General features: G+C 40.2%; 2 protein-coding genes across 2 annotated transcripts; both read left to right on the top strand.

Moving 5' to 3' along the window:
* Window positions 1-144: 144 nt before the first annotated feature.
* On the top strand, window positions 145-2,841 carry LOC108064587 (fatty-acid amide hydrolase 2-A). Its single transcript, XM_017152180.3, has 4 exons — window positions 145-371; window positions 984-1,427; window positions 1,491-2,186; window positions 2,497-2,841. The coding sequence occupies exons 1-4, from the start codon at window positions 192-194 to the stop codon at window positions 2,785-2,787; spliced, it is 1,611 nt and encodes a 536-aa protein (XP_017007669.2). The 5' UTR covers window positions 145-191; the 3' UTR covers window positions 2,788-2,841.
* A 594-nt stretch (window positions 2,842-3,435) lies between these two features.
* Window positions 3,436-20,778, top strand: puc (puckered). The gene is made up of 4 exons (XM_017152035.3): window positions 3,436-4,287; window positions 6,492-6,638; window positions 9,479-9,703; window positions 18,993-20,778. Exons 1-4 carry the CDS (start codon window positions 4,038-4,040, stop codon window positions 19,814-19,816), a joined length of 1,446 nt encoding a protein of 481 aa, XP_017007524.2. The 5' UTR covers window positions 3,436-4,037; the 3' UTR covers window positions 19,817-20,778.
* Window positions 20,779-20,804: the final 26 nt, after the last annotated feature.

The raw sequence follows: 20,804 nt of genomic DNA, 5'->3' as shown, positions 1-20,804 counted from the left end.
GCTTACGTTTTATAATACCTCTCCCAATCTCCAGTCCCTTCCACCTTATCAGCACCTTCTCTATATACACAGGTAGATTTGGCTCTCCTCTCTGCTCTCTAATTCGACAAACCGGCTGGCTTAATCACTTGGTTCTTTCTCACTTTTTTCATTCTCTCCTTGGACGCCCGCTCATTCGGTTCTAGTGCGCAATGGAAATATTCCTAAGACTAATCGTGATCTTAGTAAAGGCGATCGCCTTGATCATCTCCCCGCTTCTGGACAAATTTGTTTATCCTCAAAAATCCAAAAGGACTCTAATTCCACCAGTAAGGAACCGCCTGCTCACCCTCAGCGTTCAGGAACTGCGCACTCGCCTTCGAACCCGCCAGGTAAAATTATGTATATGTTGATATATGTATGTATGATTCATCCACTGCACCTTACAGAAGTAATATTTTTGATTATTTCGGGAGAACATCCAAAGTCCAACTTCAATATCAAGAACTATCTATTTATAGTATATCACACTTTTTTCCAAATAAGTATGGATACAAAAACTGATCAATTTATATTCTAAGTCATACGAGCTTTTGATTTTTTAATTTTCAATGACACTTTTCCAACTTCACTGATTTGAGCTTCGTATTTCGTCCCAACTACTTTGAAATATGTTAATAAAAATATTTACAAAATAGAAATGAATCAGTATCTGAGTAATTCGGCCTCATTTTAACTATAATGCTTTTTTATATGCCGAATTTTTAAGGGCCCATAAATGAAACCATTTACCAATTAATTTTCTATACTTAAATGTTAAATTTTTGTTTAAACGACCTTTTTTTATTATCAGTAAAGTTCAAAGTTCAATGCGATAATCCACCCCCATCTAAAAAATAAGACAATATATCTTTGAAAAGTGTTTAATAATAATGACTTGTAATCTTAAAAAATGGTTTGGTAATAATGATTTGTAATTTAATTTTATTATGTTCTATTTTCAGTTGACTTCGGTGGAATTGGTGCGCACTTATATCGAACGTATCGAGGCAGTTAATAAACATTTAAATGCGCTGGTGGAATCTCGATTTACGGCTGCTCTGGAGGAAGCCACCGAAACGGATGACCTCATAGCCAGTTGCCAAACTGCAGCGGATGTGGAGAAGCTATTCGAAGAGCGCCCATTACTGGGGCTTCCGGTGACCATAAAGGAGTCGTGTGCCCTGGAGGGCATGACCTTTGCTGTGGGCAGTCTGTGCAGGAAGAATATTAAAGCCCAAGCTGATGGGGAGGCAGTGAAGCGATTGAAAGACGCTGGAGCTATTCCTCTCCTGGTTTCGGCCACTCCCGAATATTGCTTCAGCATGGAGACGGATACTTTGCTAAATGGACGGTGTCTGAATCCCTATGATTTCGAGAGGACTCCGGGCGGAAGTTCTGGAGGAGAGGTAGGTCTAGTCGGTTTACATTAAAAATACCTTTAAATATTTTGTTATTTAATATTATTTCAGGGTTCTTTAATTGGAGCTGGCGCTTCTCTATTCGGCATTGGCTCAGATATTGGCGGTTCCATTCGCATTCCCAGCTTGTATTGCGGCATCTTCGGGCACAAACCAAGCGGAGGCGTAGTGTCCGTAAAGGGACACTTTCCCAATTCAAAAGATCCAAGTATAGAACACTATTTGGTAGAGGGACCCATGACTCGATTCGCTGGGGATCTTTCCGATTTACTGCAAGTGATGGCGGGCAAAGAGAATTCAGCCAAATTGCGATTAAACGAACCCGTCCAACTGAATCAGATCAAAGTGCAGTATGCGCTGGGTTTCGAAGGAATCAATGGCTGGATGCATACGTCTGTGGATAAGGACATAAAGGAAGCAATTTGCAGAGCGTCAACCCATTTAAAATCGCTCGGCTTAGAGGTTACTAAGGCCAAATTACCCAACCTCGAGAACTCAATGGAGATGGCTTTATCCGGAATCGCAGGACAAGATTTAATGGACTATCTGCTGGAGGATGACGATGCAGCGGGATCGAATAAAGTGCTTCAGACTCTCTGGGAGATGGTCAAGAGTCTAGGAGGTCACTCGAAATATACGACCAACTCGCTGATCTTTGAACTTATGCGTCGCACTGGCGCCTTTATGCCGCAATCAAAGATGAATCTTTACATGGAGGAAACGCGCGGTCTGATCGGGGAGTTTGCGGTGAGTAATAAATTACCTAGCACGCAAGCTTCGACTAATCTCATACTTGTTTGTTTATTACGACAAACTGACACTTTCAACCTGTAATAATCACTGTTGTTACACTAATACTCATTTTTATGATATCTTTCTCTTCTAAAATTATATTTACATTGAACTTTTTAGCTAATTATATTATTTATTACAACTTCATATATTATTTTTTTGAAACTTATTCCTTGCTAACACCATTTTGCTTAAAAAACACATTGACTAGGTGCCTTATTTTACACCTTTGATGGTAAAATGAAAACATATTCTCCCTGTCTAGAATTTACTTGGAGATAATGGAGTGCTGCTTTTCCCGACCTTGAACTTACATGCTCCGCGGCACAAGTGGTCAGTCTTTTCACTGTGGGGCGTCGATTTCACCCTGATGTTTAACGTACTTGGTCTGCCCGTCACCCATGTTCCGATGGGTCTGAACGATCGTGGTCTTCCTGTTGGACTATCTGTGATTGGAGCGCCAAATCAGGACCGATTGTGCCTCCGAGTGGCCGTGGAGTTGGAGCGAGCCTTCGGCGGATGGAAGCCACCTGTTCCTCACGACTTTGACGACTAATCATAGCTACATAACAATTTGTTGACCTTATAATTTTTTAAGAATTTAATAGATTATATGTATGTGAGATTTTTAAATAAAAGGTTTGCGCCTAGGCTAATAGGTAGTTACATGTTTTTGAATTCCTCGATTTGAACCGCGCGTACTATCGATAAATAATGTGACCCGCTTTCTTAGGGTAAAGCGCCAATGCGGCTGAAAAGAGAAACTATTTGTATTCTGTGTAAAAACAAATGTCAAGTTTGGATCCAGATCTTGACTCTTATTTGGGTCAAGGGATGGGGGTCCTAGAATATGGGACTTGTATAGAACACTAAAAAGAAGTTGGTTACTTCACAATTTGGCCAGAAAAATATTTATTTTGCCCGTGCTAGAATCCAACCCGTTAGAATCAAATAAAGTTTTCATTGTTTACATAAAAGAACTCAAATCTATTGTTTCATAAATATTTGTCAATTCACATTCATGTGCAAGAATCTTGAAAATCCGTTTATAGTTTTTCCGCTTCGTTTATATTAAAAATTTCAAAATAGGCCGCGCAATGTTCAGTGTTGATAAATTCCTATTTGCGGAAAGACCTCTTTTGTGCCGTTTCCAGAAAACCCCCAAACGGTCACACTATTCGCTTCTTTATCAAATTCGGTTATCAAATTTGTTTTGCGCCCGTTCATTCTGTGTTGCGCTCATTCACTCGTTCACTCATTCGTCTTTTGAATTTCGCTTCGAACGGTTGTCTCTACACCTTTGTGCAACCAGTTCGAAAACACAAAACCTAACCCCCGCGCGAAAACCCTAGGAAATATATCTCTGGAAAATAGTGCGATATATTTTCCTGCAAAAAACATTAACAATTGGATATACTTTTCACCCAAAAACGTGACTTGTGAAGAGGCAGCAAAACCAGAGGATACTATTAATTGGACAATAAATAGTTAAACTACTTTAGAAGAAGAAAAAAAAACAAGAAAAACTACAACCCGCGCGTTTTCTGATTAATGAATTAAACAAAAGTGTGCGCGCTACAAGTGGAAATAAAACTCGATTTCTGGGCCCCCGATTTTCGGTTGCAACACACATTATAACGGCAAGTGGCTCAACAAGTGGCTCGGGGATTATCTAATAAAGCCCTCCTGCCGAAAATCATACTTAAATAATATAGATTGTACGGGCAACAACAACAACCGCTCAGAAATATATCAATTTTAAAACAACCAAAGGCCCCATGTGTGTGTGTTAGTGTGAGCGCCTGCATGTGTGTGAATCGAGAAACGCAGAGCTACAACAACAACAACAACGAGAGCAGCGGCCACAACAACAACGCTACAACGGCAACGTCAACAGCACGCAACAACAACAGCAACAACGGCCGCTGTGAGTGCGACGGAGACGGCAACAGCGTGAGTCATATAAGTGAAATGAAAATGCGGATAAAGCGAGAAGCGCCGTGTCTTCTGTTATTTATGCCAATCCAAAATACCAACAACAACAATCGCATTGGTGGTGAGTACTGAGCAACAACAACAAAAAATAGGCAATAAGAAAAATCATACAATTTAAGATTACACTTAAACCAATCAAGTGAGAGAGACGGGAAGAGCAAATTAATCGCTCGCTCGCTCTCCCTCTCTTGATTTTTACCGCTTGGCATGCTGTTTACTTTGGCAGGGGCGCGAAAGAGAGGGGGCGAACACACGTAAGCGTCTCCATTTCATTTCTACAACAGCAAAGGCAAAAAAATAAATAAAAAAGAAACGAACCCGAGAGAGATCAGAGACACAGAGTCAGTTACTTTTTTTCGCTCCATACGTGACTCACAATTCGCGTGTCTTTCAAAAATAAAAGCAAAAGAAGCGTTTCGATTCGTTTCTGTTGGCTGGTTAAATAAAAAAAGAGTCCAACAAAATACGAGTACAAATAAAAAACACCAGAAAAAATGTAAAGCAAAGCAGGTTTCTCAAGCGGCCTGGCAACGCTGAAAAACCCGCTTTGAAACGACCTTTCGAGTACGAATTCATCGGCACAACAACAACAGCAACACACATTACCAGCTACAACAACTGTAGGGCGAAGAATAAGGGGGCGAGGAGGGGAAAGGGGGAACAGAAGGAGAAAAAGCAACAGCCGCAGCAACAACTTTAAACTGAAGTTGGGAGCGGGAGAGAGAGGAAGAGCAGGAAGAGATAGTTGCAGGGGGTCCAGGGGCGGAGCAAAAAGGGGACTGCAGTTTCAGTGCAGCGTAAGCTTAACTTTTCAAGTTTTAAATAAAAAAATTGTGAGTTTCAAGCTATTGTATTTAATCTCATTCTAAAAATATATAAATAGACTAGATCTGATAATAAATGTAATTAAAATAAAACCACAAAGTGAAACCAATTAAGTACACTTTTAAAGGTTTTAAAAGTTTATTGACAAATAAATAACACAGAAAATACGTTACAAAATAGCCAAAAATTTTAAAATCGATTAGGTACATAATAGAAAACAGAAACCTGGTTGATAACTTGTTTTTATAAATAAACAAGCCACTGTATACTAATTAGCACTTCCCTATTTTCTACTCTCTCACACTCCACTTCTTTTTCCCACCGTGTGCCCCCCTGGAAACCCACACAGACCAGACCCCAGACGCCCCTGGGTGTTTGCAATGCACTATTGGCATGCGATTTTTCTTGTTTTACTAGCCGCAAACAACAACATCGCGAAAAAAAAACTGAACCAACGTTTCCTGCCGCGATGAAAAGTTGGTTGTAATTTTTTGTAGCTGTTGCGTTTTTTCCTGTGCGTTGTTTTTTTGGCTTTTGAGGTCGCTTGGCTGATAACAGCAATTTCGTACCCCAGTAGTTTACTAGAAGTTGTTTTGCCTTCCAGCATAAAAAGACACTATGCTTCTGCGTACAGCTGATAAAGTCACGTCAGTCCAGTCCAACCTCCTAATACCACTTTGAAAACATAATACAAACTGTAGGATTCCTTATCTAATCATTTCTTAGTTGATAGAGGCTCAAAATGGTGATTTGCAATTAAGGGTTCTCTCGCCTAAAATCAAAGTAATAATCTTACCTAAAGTCTTAATTACAGTATTATTAATTCTTCAAGACTGATTGAGAGGAAGTATTCATTACTTCTCGATTCCTTTAGCATACAATAATGGCGCATTACTAAAAATACGTATGAGTTTATTTCAAAACCCTCAAAATCTCAGTTCTTATGACCTCAGAATACATTATCATCCCATTAAATGAGCTTGCTATCGACATCTTCGCCCCGTTCAAATTGTATGCAAAATTAAAATTGTATATATAATTAAAATTACTAAAAAATACTATCAAATTGGTATCGGGCGAGCTTACAGAGCGTTTTCTAATTATGCCTGCTCACTGTGATAAGCGACTTGTGAGCTGCGAGCGAATGTGGAAAACTTTGGCTTTGCATTCGCTCGTAATCAGGCGAAAACAACAAAAACTCTAGTGCCGAAATAAAAGTCTTACGTCAGTTTTGGCAGGCGGCAGATCGAAACGAAATATTTTTGCGGTTTATTTGAACGGGGGGACCTGGCGCGACAAGTTTTTCGCACTGTGGTCCATACACAGACCGTGCTGACATCATTGGTTATAAAATTAAGCAAATCGCTAACCGCCAATTATAATCAGTATTTAAATCACCGTATTAATGCGTATTTTCTGCTTTTGTGCTTTTCCTTGCAGCCAATCAGAAGGACTATCCCAACAAGCGGTCCAGGGAGAATCTGGCATGTGACGAAGTGACATCGACGACGTCATCTACCACGGCAATGAACGGCGGCGGACGGACGCCGGTGCTAACCCGCAGCTGCTCCAGTCCGGCGGTCTACGGTGAGTGAAAGCTGCAAAATGGGGAACCCACCGAAAGGTATGCGACCCGAAGACGGGTTTCACAAACGGTCTGTGAGTCAGTTAGAAAGGTTTTGGCATATTGAAAACGCTAAGAAAATTCTTGGGCCTTTAAGACAATTTGCCAGTAGCATAACTTAAAAAAAAATAGAGTGCGTAATTTAAATTACAAAGAAAATCCTAGATGTGTAATTCAATAAGTCATAAAAACATTTGTAAGAGGTAAATTTTCAGAATTTTGTTTTTCAATGGAAGTATTATGTGTAACCGCTCAACTATGCTTAAAACTACATTTGATTTCTTCAAATTTTTATGCTAGAAACGGAAATCTAAATTTCTGATGTACTGTAATGATTCATGGGAGATTACATACCAAAATTGGACACAATTACTCAAGTGGTAACCAAGTTATTGGAAATTCCGATCAAGAGCGGAACTCATGGGGCCTTCATATCTTCACCCGATCGAGCAATCTCTCGATTGTTCTGTTGTTGCATATTTGCATGTTTAGCGCTGTTTGTGCTTATCATTGCATTTCATTTCCTACTCGGCCTAAGTTAACTGCTCCCCACTTCGTATACCCCGTTTTGATAGTACTACATGACGATAAATTGCCTCAGATTGTCATACAATCTTTCCGTCATTTCTGCCCCTTCTCTTTCCCACACTTGTGAGCTCTGCTTTAACATTAAAAACAAACAGTTTTGTTTTTGCTTTGGCACGTGCTGTGAGATAAATCGCTCGCTCGATCGCCCCTCTCGCTCGCACCTTTAACTCGTATTTTTGCACATTACGAAATCGAGCGTACGTACGTAGTACATACATATGTATGAAAAATATGCGAAAAGCTGCGAAACACATGCAAAACAATAATAACAAAGGTAGCGACAGTAATACAGTGAAATTTTCAATGTCAAACTTTTGCATATTACTCACTTACTCACTCACGTTGAGAATCGTACTAAATCTCGGCTTTGAGTGGGGTAACCCTCAGTCCATCTATCCCACCTTTTTCACCTGACAAAGGTGTGATCACATCGTGATGTTTCCTCGGGTTTCAGTATTTTCTATATATTACGCACATCCATTATAGGATTAGTAATGCATCAGCAATTTAGAGATGCGAGTATTTAAAATAGATTTGTTTTAATCTGAATTACAATCTCATCCTAAATTTATGGATCAGGTTTTAAAAACAAATTAATTTGATTATATTTTCACTCAATGAATTAATTAGTGGGTATTCAATTTTTAATAGAGAAACCTCATTTCTTAGAGGTATGTAAAAATAGATCTAACTATTTTCAAAAAAAAAAAATTCGAAGATAACTATCAATAAAATATTATGTGTAATGTTTACAAACAAATGAATAAGCAAATTGACTGTGATGATTCACATGAGGACACAGTGAATAATTACTTATAAGTTCAATGCCATAACAAAGGAAACTCCCTATTTTTTTGTGAAATAGGAAAATCCCTTGACGAACTAATTAGCGATCGATTGCTGGACGGGGATTTGTCAAGCCCCCTCCTTTGCAATATATGTTTTTTCTAGACTCTAGCGATTCCTCTTTATCAATACGTCAACTGAGTCACTGTGGAAATATTTATGAAATCTGTTAATTGCATTCTTAATATACTACTATGTGTACAAAGTACATATATGTAGTGCTATCAGAAGGGGCTTGCGTAAATGCCGCCATGACAATCATCTTTACGTGTAAAGTAAAGTTCCAACGTGTTGTCGATGACTAATGCAAGTGATTTCCGTGTGACCCACAAAGTGCAGTCAGCCCAAAAAAAATAAATATAAACGAAATACACGAAGTTGAGTTGCCATGGCTCTGAGTGCTATCAATTAACACGCAACCCAATGACAAATAATCGATGAGCCAGGGGCGGGGGAGTTCATGGGGGGGGGTGTCTATGGCCAAAACCGCAGGGCATATGCTGGTCCCTGGGACCGCACTTCAATCTAAACATTACACTTGGAAAAGAAAAGAAATTATAGAATTATTTTAAATAAAATATTAAATGATAGGGTTATTTATTTTAGTTACTGTTTCTTAACTTTTATAATAAATATACTTATAAATAGTAGGACCTGGAAGTATGTATTGATTTCGTAGATATTTAGGGTGGTTTTTTTTAGTTTTTCAAGATAAAGGTACCTTTTTTCGGAGTGTAGTTAGACGGTGCACAATTATAGATACACATAGAGAGGGAAGAAAAAACAATTGCGCGGCTCATTGAGAGTGCTACGAACTCGGGGACGGCCGTGAGGCAACTTGAAGCCACCCCTCGGCCCGCTGACCGCCACGGTCCCTCCCCCTCCCCCTCCTGCTCCCCCACCTTCGACTTCGCCCACTGCCAATAAAACTGAACCCAACTGAACTGAGACTCTATGCCTCTGTGTGTGGCATGACTCATGCAACAGCAACAGAGGCCCCAGCAGACGAATCCAATCGAAACGAAAACGTTCGGAGGAGGGGAGAAAAAAATAAACAATTTGTTGTAGCAAAATTTAGACGTTGTATACAACAATAGATACAGAAAACAGGGCCAGGCCATCACCATACTACTACTACTACTACTGCTACTCATACCCATCCCCATTCCCATCCCCATCACAATGATCATTTGCCAGACTCTTTTGTTGCATGACATCGCGAATTGGCAAACTTCCATTGCGATATAGACTATAGACAGAGCGAGATCCCCCGACAATGAGGCACTTTTTGTACGGCGTTTGGGGCAGATAGAACTTTTCCATTATTTACTCATAAAAACTAATGATCCGATCCGCATGTATCTTGCAGATATAGAAACACATCCCGCCTCGCCCGTGTTCCCGCATCTATTGCTGGGCAATGGCCGCGATGCCGACGATCCCAGCAGCGTGGGCGCTAACTGTGTGCTGAACGTTACCTGCCAAAGTCCCAATGAGAGCCATCTGCAGGGTCTCAAGTACATGCAAATACCTGCCAGCGATACGCCCCATCAGAACATCAAGCAGTACTTCCAGGAGGCCTACGACTTTATCGGTGAGTTTCTAAAATAAGATACAAAAGAATCAAGAAAGCACAATCTTTTTTTTTTACAATCATAACCCTTTGATCTGAAATCCTATCAAAGTTATTTAAGTTCTTAACTTAAAATTCTGTTTTTTAATACGATTCAATTCGATTTGATGTTTATTATAAAAATAATAATATAAGAAAAGATTTTTCAATGGAAAAATAACGAGAAGATGACGAATACTTCCGTCTCATTATGGTGAAATTTTCCAAATATTTGCTTGAGATTAGGCCTGCTAACTTTATCTTGGAAAAATATTGTGGAATTCCGTGGAAGCTAGAGCTCCCCGAATTGAGTCTGAGAATCCGAGTTACGCTTAGTCATCATCTTTGGCGATTTGCGATTGGCAATTGCTAAACGTGACTTGTTATTGGATGCCTGGCGGCGGGCTTTTCAGTGGTCAGCGGGCTCATTTGTGGATTTTGCATAACGGTTTTAGTCTGGCTTCCACTTCCCTTTCTTCTGGTCTGGTTGGAAAATTCGTTATTGACTTTTTGTTTGCCCCTTTTTTTTTGGGGTTTCGTGTGGTCTTGGCATTTTGCGCTGCCCTCAGCGCTTTTCCCACACAACCAATGCACACTATACAAATTGTTAATTTTAAATGAAAATAATAATATGTACCCCCAAACGGAAAAAAGGGGAACGAGGTGGCCGGAGAGAGCTTTAGCCGTGGAATATAATGCTGACGTCAATCGCATTTTTCCATTTTCTATGTCCAAAGCTGTTCATCAAGTATTTTTGTTTTGCATTTTTTTTTTTGTATTTTTCCAAGCTAATGTCTTGGCACGTGTGCACGAGCTTTGTCGTTCTTATTGCTGTTTTTGTTTCCCCGTATTATTAATGTTTTTTGTAGCGTCTTTGATTTAAGTAGTGCAAATATTTCATTTAAAACAAGCGCGAGAAAAGTCGAGTGGGCGGTAAGAGCGACTGACGATCGACGACCTCCAAACTAGCTGTCTCTAAAAAGTGATATGATTGTTCTACACAGAAATGGATTGTATTGGATTTGGATTTCAAAATATGGAGATGCTTTATTTTAATGCCTTTGACCCTATTTTAGATAAATATTAGTAATTTTTTGAATGAATTCTTTATTTATTAAAAAAAGCTAAAACTAAAAAAATAGATCGATATATAAAAACATTTGTCAAAAATACAAATGTATCTTAGGCGGAAATCCCAGAAATTATTTACTTCTTAATTAATAGTAGCCCCAAAAATAATTGTATTATAGCTTAAACTTTAAATCCCGAAGTTAATACGGGTAATTAGATGATTATAAAGTTGTAAATATTACGAGATTTCAACCGAAGCTCAAATCAAAGTTTTCCACTCTGTGGAGTCTACGTTTGTATCTAGCCTACTCCCTCGCTCTCATAGAAACAATTAGGGTGTGTGGATACGGATAAGGAGCAATGCTCCTTCCTCCTCCTGGAGTTTTTGTTGTTGTTGCTGCTCCTACGCTTATCCATTCGCTCTTTGCCGTGCCTCCTTCGTTCCTGCTGTCTGCTTCTCCTTCGTCCGTCGCCGCATTGTTGTTGCTGTTGCGTGTTGGCGTTGGCAGACAGCATGGCGGCAGCAGCGTCGTCGCAGCATTGTTGTTGCTTTTGCTGCCCCAAGTGCCGTTACTGTGTTGCGACTTTGGCCACACTGAAAAAAGAAAATTTAAAGTTAAAGGATTTACAAAAAAAGTTTTTTTTTAGATCCTTTAACTTTAAATTTCAGAATTTTAATTCAGTAAGATAAGATACCATGATTATTTTACGTAAAAAACAGATTATAAACCTAATGATAAATAAACTTTTAGGTACCAGTTACTTTGAACCTTCTGAAGGTCGATCTGTTGAGATAAAAGTTTATCACAAAGTAAACTGAGAACTTTTTTGATAATATACCTGCGAACTACAGATATTTGGTTTTTGACGGTGCACACAAGTTTTCCCGGGTAATGGAAATTTTATGCAGATTGCAGCAACAACAACGAGGCTAGCTAAGCTAACCAACCAACCGCAAACGTCCTTTCTGATAAGGGTTGTCCTCGACTCGCTTCCTGCGCTGCCTGGCTGTTAATGTATTTTTGGCCACCACTGTGCGCTGGCATGACTCATCGTCATTTCGTTTTGTTGCTCGTTCACAATGCAATGTGGAACACAGAGAGCGAGACGGCGAGAGAGTGGGTGGTGGGTGGGTGGTTGGATGGATAGGATGGATGGGTGAACGGTACAGCCGCATCGATTTTTCTGTTGGCTTCTTATTGTTGCTATTTATTGCGCCGCCAACGGCACTTTTCACCCCTCTCTTTCTCTCTGGCGCTGTTTCGTTTTGGCATATGTTCTATTTTTGTAAACATTTCGGTTCCTGTTTATGAGTCATCGGTTCGCTTTTCTTTTTTCTTTTTTCTTTTATTGGGTTATCCTTGTGCGTATGGCCTCGACTGTTGTTTATTGTTGTAGTTGCGGATGTCAGGTGCGGGGGCAGCAACAGCTGCTCAGTAGCAGTAGTTCTCTTTCCTTGCTCTCATCATTTTATTTGCATCTGCCAGATGAAAATCCTCGATTCGGTTTTCTTTTTGCCATTACACAGAAAATAAAAGTGGTTTGCTATATTTATTATAATGATGTTATGTTATGATATGGAAAATTTTTACTAATTCAAAAAGTGCTATAAATAAAAATTAAAAGTATTTTTTAAATAATTTTTTAATAATTATTTGAGTTTTCCCACGAATTTATTTCTCTTCACCTCGTTTTTTTATCCATGCTCAAGTATTATTTTTATAAATGCTCTACCTTTCTCCCTCGCTCACTCACACCCGCGCAAAAACACATTAGTACTCAGGCACGAAGTAACGGTGGGTGGGGAGACGGGAAAGAAGAAGCAGAAGGAGGTGGCGGCGAAGAAGAAGAAGAAGGGAAAAGTATATGTATTTTGTACTGAGTGCATGAGTCATGATTTCGCTTCTCTGTTTGGGTTTGTGTGTGTTTGCCCCTGCCTTTTGCGCATTCGTTTTTGGTTTGCCGTCGTCACCTTATGCCTATTATTATTGTTTTATTTCGCCTGAATATATGCTTACCACCTCCCCCCCTCTCTCTCTCTCTCTTTCTTCTTATTCCATACAACTTATGATTTCTCATTGTTGCGTTGCTTTTCGTTTTCCATTCATTATAACAGCACTTTGTGTGAGGGGGAGGGGATGTAGGAAAAGAGGAAGCACCGCTATTTTGAAGCAAAGCTTGAAATGAGCTCAACGCCGGCAGAGCTCCGGCAGAGGCAGAGGCAGCGGCAGAGGCTCATTAGGCGACAGCAGAGTTCGAGGCCCCAGTTGTTGTTTTTGTAGTTGTAGCTATCGGATAATGCTAATGTCATTATGCTGTGTCATTAACATGAATGATAAACTAAGCCAGGCCACTTGGCCTAGAAAGCAATCAAAGCCTCAATTGTGAGGGAATTGAAGAGTACTATTTGGTCTATTGACAAAAAAAATTTTTTTTTTTGAGTACTAAAGAATTTAATAAATTTCACCTAATAGGAAATGTTTAGTTCCCACAATTATATATAACATTTAGGTAAAAAGTTAAAATAAATTATTAAATATCTTAAGAACATGATAGAATCAAACCATCTCTTCAAGGTGCCTGAGACTTTTGAAGATTTTCAAAGCAAAACAAATAGGTAGACATTGATATATTTTAACAAGGCCATCATAAACAAATACTATTTCCATCTAAATAAGGCCAAGAATTCAAGCTACTAAGGAAAATAAACGCCAATGTTTAAAATTTGGAACCGCCAAGGTTTTAGCACTAGAAATATAGTATGTTTTTCGTTCTAAATTTTCAGCTTTCTCGCTCTTTCCACATCCTTCTTTACGAGTATCTGCTGCGAGGTCTAATCAATTTGTCAAGTTATCGCCACGATGTCTGTACTGACTGTACCCGCATATTATTTGTGCGCCAAGTTATCAAGTTATCAAGCCATCAACTTTTATCTGCCAGCAGCGGAGGAGGCCTTCTTTGGCAAACTAACTTAATCTACAACGGAGCATATATACGGTTACGGTTTACGTTTACGGGGACATTTAGGGGTACGCATACGGGTTGTGCACACACAGTCGCAGAAGCAGCTAAGTAAACTGGAAACGGAGGCCCCTTGAAAACATTTGGTGATAGCCACATTCTATATACATTCATACACTCGGACAGCTGATTAGATAAAACTATGAATGCATATGTACAAATATATACAAACAGTTGTGGTTAAGAAGAGAAGAGAAGGGGTTACCATTTTTCTAAAATATTTAAAATCAATCATGGCGGTAAAACCTAATTTTTAAACCGAAAATTGGTATAGAAATATAGAGCATACGGGAGAGGAGATAACTCGAAAAATCCTTTGGCTAATGAGTAATCGAAAATCCGTTGGCAGACAAAAAACAAAAAAGAATTAACACAAACAACAAAAATCCCGAGGTGACATTTTTGTTGGCCCCCGTGCACATAATTTCAATATTCGTCAGCCGGCTATTTATAAAATGCAAAAACCAACCAAGCAAAATAAACTGAAAATCTTCGCACAGGAATTTCGTATTTGAAATTTTCGATGCGACTTCGGATTCTTTTTGTTGTTGTAGCTGAACGTATGAGAAATGCGAAATTATATGGGACTTAATCATTTTACAGGGAACCCACGCCTACACTTCATCGTGTCCTATACACAGTAAAAAATATGATCGATATTTTGGCTATTATATGAGGAAACTTTTTTCTTTAGGAATTAAACTTTTCCCGGTCAAACCAATCAGAATTGGCCTATTTCAATGAGTATCAATTGACACTCTAACCATGAACACTGTTTAATTCATTTTGAATAATTCAAGAAAAAATCCATTGTGTACTTATTCATCAATACCTTTGAGACTTTTGCGCCTGCGCACTTTGCATTTCCCAAGTGTTTTATTTGCGCACAATTTGTTTATGAAACATTTCGTTTGTTGTTATTGCCGCTGCGCATGCTCTTTATGAATCACTCGAGGGGAGCCCTGATCCATCTACCTCACTCACTACTCACTACTCACCCGATGTTTGAGTTGAAGGCGACTTCAAAGTGCAGGCTGTCTTGGGAGCTTCTGTTGTTTCCGTATGGCAGTATGGCCGTATGACTCGACACGTCAAAGTCGAGATTCGCCAAGTTGAAGGTCAAGTTGAGATCCCCACTCTCTTTGTTTTGGATGATTCAGCGGCGTCTTATCGCCATTTAAGTGTCCTGGCACCTGCCGCACTCAGACTTATACTCACACTCACACTATGGCCGTCTCTTTCGGTCGCCCCATAGCCGTCTCTTTCTGGCTGAATCAGAAACTCGCATGAGTAAGCGGGTATTCTTAATGATAAACAGTCGCCGAAAGTAATTAAATATTTCGAATATAAACAAAACTACTTGTTGCTTGACAACGTGCTTGGGTTAAAACAGCGAGCAGCATAAAAATAGAATTGGATAAAGGTGGTTCCAATTAGGAAATCAAGGAATTTGATATTTTATCCCACGTTTTAAGCTATTTTCCTCAGGAAGTTCAAGTATTAGAAGAAACAAACACTTTAGTTTAAATCCCCTACTATCTTTGATAAGTACCTATACTAATTTGCTGAACATTGCTGTAAAATTTAACAACTCATTCATATATCATGTTCCCCGTGCCCAAAGGTTGTTTCGGTTTCTGTTTTCGATTCTGATTCTGTTGCCGTTTCTGTTTCTGGCCATGACTCAGAGGGAGTTTGCGAGAGTTTCGCGCCCTGGACACTTTTGGTTGACCCTAGGGTCCAAGATCCGGGACTTAATCATCACGAGAAAAGTGAAATGATGCATTGGGCACGCGGACATTGAGAACAAGAACCAAAAAACGACGCGACAGGCAGTCATCATTGTCTGGCGAGACAGAGATACCCCATATAGCACCATACCAATCCAATCCGATACGATACAATACCATCCCATCGCAAAGGCATCCCAGCTGTCAGACAGTCGTCTGCCACTTGGCCCACTTGTGAGCCCAAATCACCAGATGACGCACCCGGGGGCCCGACAATAAAAAATAAAAGAAACATCGCTACTGTTGCACTTAATCATACATTCAGCGGTGTAAGAATTCGGTGACTACCCAAAGTTGGCATTACGCATCGCCCCCTAAATGGAGTCACGACTCTCAGCCCTTTGGAATGGTGGCAACGTGTACTGTCCCCGTCCCATTAGAGGCACGACTCCCCGGGATCTATCAGTAGTCATCCACAGTCATCGCCGGAATATGCGCTCCGGTGTGAACTAAGTCGGTTCGTTTAGTCATACGTATGTAAGGCACTATTGGCGATTAGTAATTCCCCACAGCATATATGGCCGCATATTTGTCATGTACAATAAACAATAAACAATTACCGAAGCCCGGCTTCCCAATAACTGAGCAAAGCCTCCGCTTCGAGTTCCGTTTTCTGTGAACAAAATAAACCCAGTAATATGCAAAACTCAAACAAATAATTGTTGGTACCCCCATGATTAACGGTTTCATCAAAACTGTAATAAGACTCTAAAAATAACAGAAGATTAGCTTGGTAATAATGTTTTTTTTAATAATCTTTTGAGAACTGCTTTAAACCGGATATGAAAAGTATTTAACGTTTTATGGTTTTAATTCTTAAAAAAGTAAAAGAGTTTAGATTAGAACTAACATTTCGTTGGTTCCCTTAATATTTTGGAAATGTATTTCCAACTGGTTTCTTACCAATTTTGAATCTCAGTGTTTATATTTAACTAGAGCCCAATTAGCAAGAACAACTCAACTCCATAGTGCCTCAAAAACTAGAGTTTTGCGAAATTCATTCATAATTCACAGCTACTTGTGGCTAGTTTTTGCGCAGCTCCTCATTATTGTTTCTTGGTCTCTTCTAGCCCACATGAGTCATATGGTGTGTGGTGTGTGCGAGACAGGCGCGTTTACGGCGCGTTTTATGCGCGATTTTAACTGTCTGAGCGACGGGGTCATTAACTAAGAGGATTTATGAGCGCCGTGCGAACGGAACGGAACGGGGACGGTGACCAATTGTCTGCCATTGTACGCTTAATGACCATCTTTCTTTATCTTTTGGTCACCCCCCGATCGGTGGGTCTATTTTTGGCCAGCCTATAGATTGGTCATCTCTTTATTTGCCGATTTTGATTCCCCTGTTGTGCACTTGGAGAAAAATAATTAGGGATTTTATATTTAACTTAAGAAACCGTATGATCAAATACAAATATATCATATCTTGGTATGATCTTACTATACAAACTATAAACTTCAGTGCATTTCAAGCCAAAGTTAGTTCTGTGAACCCCCTTTCTTAGCCTGAGACCATGACAAATTACTAGAATTTTTTGTCTTTCTTTTGGCTAGTGTAGTTTCTGAGGCAAGAACCCATTCTGGGACTCTGACGTACTTACTTTAGGTACCAAAGCACCCAATGGTTATCTTTCAATGGTAGTTGATTATTTATTTATGATGGATTTTCCCCGGGGCCCGGTTATATAGTTGCTATATCATCACCATCGTCCCGATAACGCGGTTAACTCGATTTGTTTTCACTTGACTGGTGTGTAAACTGCAATTCATAATTGTAGTCGAAATTTGTGAAATCGATGTTGTGCGGTAGGGAAGGTTTCCTTATCGCAGTCTACTTTGCACCCCCCTCTATTCATTGATAAATCAAACACACTGCTATCACTGCTATCACCTCTTCAGATGGGTAAAACGGGGAAAAAGGGGTGGGTCCTCAGGGGCTATTATATGTTGAGGGCTGACAATATGGCTGCAATTGCGAGTGAGTTACACGCGCCTTCCAGATTAATCGCTGATATCACCTCCTTGGACTCTACGGCAAAGGGGTTTATTTTATAATGGGGTGTGCGGTGTGCACCGCGAGAAAAGGGGGTGCGGTTGGGGGGTGGGCGGTAGGCGCCTGGTGACTAACAAGGCTTCGCTTCTGCCCGAGACTGGCTGGTTATCAACTGTTTGGAAATCAGACAAGTGTTGCCTTGTTTGCATTATGAGTAAGCATCGATTAGGAAAGGCTGCCTGCTGCCCCCCCGTTCCCCTATAAAAACCCCTCTCGGAATTTGTGCCCGCCACCAAGCCAAAATCACACCACAACCAATTCCTGTGCGATAAGATAAAGCTTATTTTTTCGGTGGTGGCTTTATGTGGCTACAGTCGCACTTCTATAACTGAAAATAGAACTTGAGAAAATATAAAATTTTAATTTCCCATGTTTGAATCATTAGGAACAAGCGGGAAAAAGTTAGGAATTATTTGGTAGAATCACATAATTTTGCTATACTATATAATAATATAGAAATATCCAAATCTGTAATTAAAGTTTAGTGAAATTTAATTTAATTTAATTTAATTAAAATGAGCTTTTAAAGTCTCATGTCAATTAGCATCCCATACTTTTTCTGATAGCATTACAGGACTTTTACTTTAGTCAGTTTCCACTGTACATTATGGTGAGCCTTGGAAAAAAGTGCGCCGTATGCTGCGGATTCTTCTGGGTTCTCTTCCTCTTCCTCCTGCCGCTTATCTTTGGCCAAAAATAACAACGTAAATTATGAGTTAATGTGCCCACGTTTGTGTGTGTGAGTGAGCGGGTGTGTGTGTGTGTGCGCGTGTGAGGGTATAAAAATGTTCTGTCAATAAGCCTCGTCGCTTTGTTGTTGCTGCCTCTGGCAATGATGATGACTCATATCAGCAAAATTCACACAGTTGAGTTGCCGACCGAGAGAGTGGGAGAGCACTTATAGAGAGAGAGAGAGAGAACAGCTAAGGCCCACCAATACACTGAGAGTATCGACGGGGCGATATCAACACAACGACAACATCATCGAAGCTTCCACGTTCAACATTCAAAATTCGAAAAGTTTCTCCGACGCCAGAGATGCAAAATAAAAGCTATCAATAGCTGAAAGAATGAGATAAAAATTATAATAATTAATACACATTTTTTAAAAAATGATTTCTAAGAATTACGAACTTAAAAACTATCATTTTTCTATTTATTATTTTGTATATCAAAATATTTAGGCTATAACGAAAACCTTTAAAAATAACTCCATCAGTCAAGGGCGTTTAATGATAAGATAGGCCATTATCACTCAAAACCCATTTCTATCTTAACAAAATTTTTTTCATAGAAAACTGAAAACTAAAACCGTTTCTTCTTTGGTGTTTTGCAGAAGATGCACGGAAAACGGGTTCCCGGGTGCTGTTGCACTGCCACGCGGGGATTTCGCGCAGCGCCACCATCGCCATCGCCTACGTCATGCGGTACAAGTCGCTCTCCCTGCTGGAGGCCTACAAGCTGGTGAAAGTGGCCCGGCCGATCATCTCGCCGAATCTGAACTTCATGGGCCAGCTGCTGGAGCTGGAGCAGAATTTGCGCAAGAGCGGAGTCCTGGCGCCCGCCACCCCGCACCTGAATAGTCCCAGTAATCCCGCGGGATCTTCACTGGGATCGTGTACCACCCCGTCTAGTCAACTGGTGGAGCAGCCGGAGGAGGAGGAGATCGAGGAGAAGCGCGAGCAGCGGGATCGTGGAAAATCCAAGTCGGATAGCGAGGCCATGGACGAGGATGTGTACGACTACGATGACGTGGACAGTGGCGCAGGCAGCCTGGCGGGCAGCAATTGCTCCTCCCGGTTGACCTCACCCCCCATAACTCCGGATGACGAAGCGCCCAGCACTTCAGCGGCCGCATCGACGGTCTCGGAACTCGATTCACCCAGCTCGACCAGCAGCAGCGGCATCTGCTCCCTGCTCCAGTCCACCACCAGCTCATCCGTATCATCCTCCTCAATTAGCAAGCCAAATCTGCTGTCGCCCACAAGGCAGTTGGCCCTGTTCAAGCGGAATTCGCCGGCCAAACTGCGATTGGATCTGGATTCCAGCTATGCACCCGCGTCACCCATCCCAAGGTCCAATCCCTGGATCTCGGTGCCATCTACGCCCGTCTGCGAGGAGGCACCGGAAGGCAGGACCGGCAACTTGACGAGGGACTGAGATAGGGTCCCCGCGAAAAGCCGCCGCCAACTAGCAGCTGTGAAAAGAAAGAAAATGTACAGCCAATTGCCACTTTCTTTATGATCAAAATTAGAATTGATAAAGTTGTATTTTTCTTCGAAAATATGTAGAAAATGACCAAGTTTTTAAGTATTTTACAACTACTGAACTACTGAAACGGAAAATTTTTTACCTGGCTGAGAGATATGAATTTTATCAAATCAAAAACGGCAAGAGGTCTGCTACTTCCTATACAACAAGGTGATGCTAATCAAGCCACCTTTGCAACGTGTAAATAAAAACGTTCATAAACTGTACATACAAACGTACCTAAAACAAACACACAAGGGAAAGAAATACCAATTGCAGCTTAAACTTCTTGCAATAATTTTTAAGGGCTTTTGTAATGTATTTCTTCTTTGCATCCCTGAACCACAAAACAAATGCAACTAAAGTAATCCAAAACAACCAACTGGAGAAATTGTTTAAGAAAAAAGAAAACCTCGTATATGTTAATTTAGTTTAAATCTAGTCGTAAGCGAATCTTAACTATACCTATACACACACATAAACTATATTAAACTTCACATAGAAAAATGAAAATCCAAAACGCACTGCAACTATTTCTGCTGACTTGCCACACCAAACGAACCCCCCATCCTGTTCCCAAAAATATGAGAAGCCCCGCCATATACACAGCAAAGATCTTATCAAAACTGTTCTAAGTTTTATCAATCCGCTATAGCCACACCCACACCCTATAATTGCATATAATTTAGTTACTTCTTGAAAGTGAGGAAAGTTTGTGTTTTCTAGTTTTAGTTATTTATATGAAGCGAGCGCGTGAGAGGATGATGAATGCGATTTAATTCATTTGTATTAGGCAGTAATCTAATAGGCTAAGAAACACCTAAAAAGTGTAACCGTGTGTTAAGTAAACGGAAATTATAATAGTAACCAAACCAACTGCTGTTTTAATTTAAACTTT

The sequence above is a fragment of the Drosophila takahashii genome, chromosome 3R (assembly GCF_030179915.1).
Source record: "Drosophila takahashii strain IR98-3 E-12201 chromosome 3R, DtakHiC1v2, whole genome shotgun sequence".
In the NCBI taxonomy this organism is placed as follows: Eukaryota; Metazoa; Arthropoda; class Insecta; order Diptera; family Drosophilidae; genus Drosophila; species Drosophila takahashii.
Note: the sequence above shows the minus strand (reverse complement) of the source record. Positions and strands in the feature narration are given on the sequence as shown.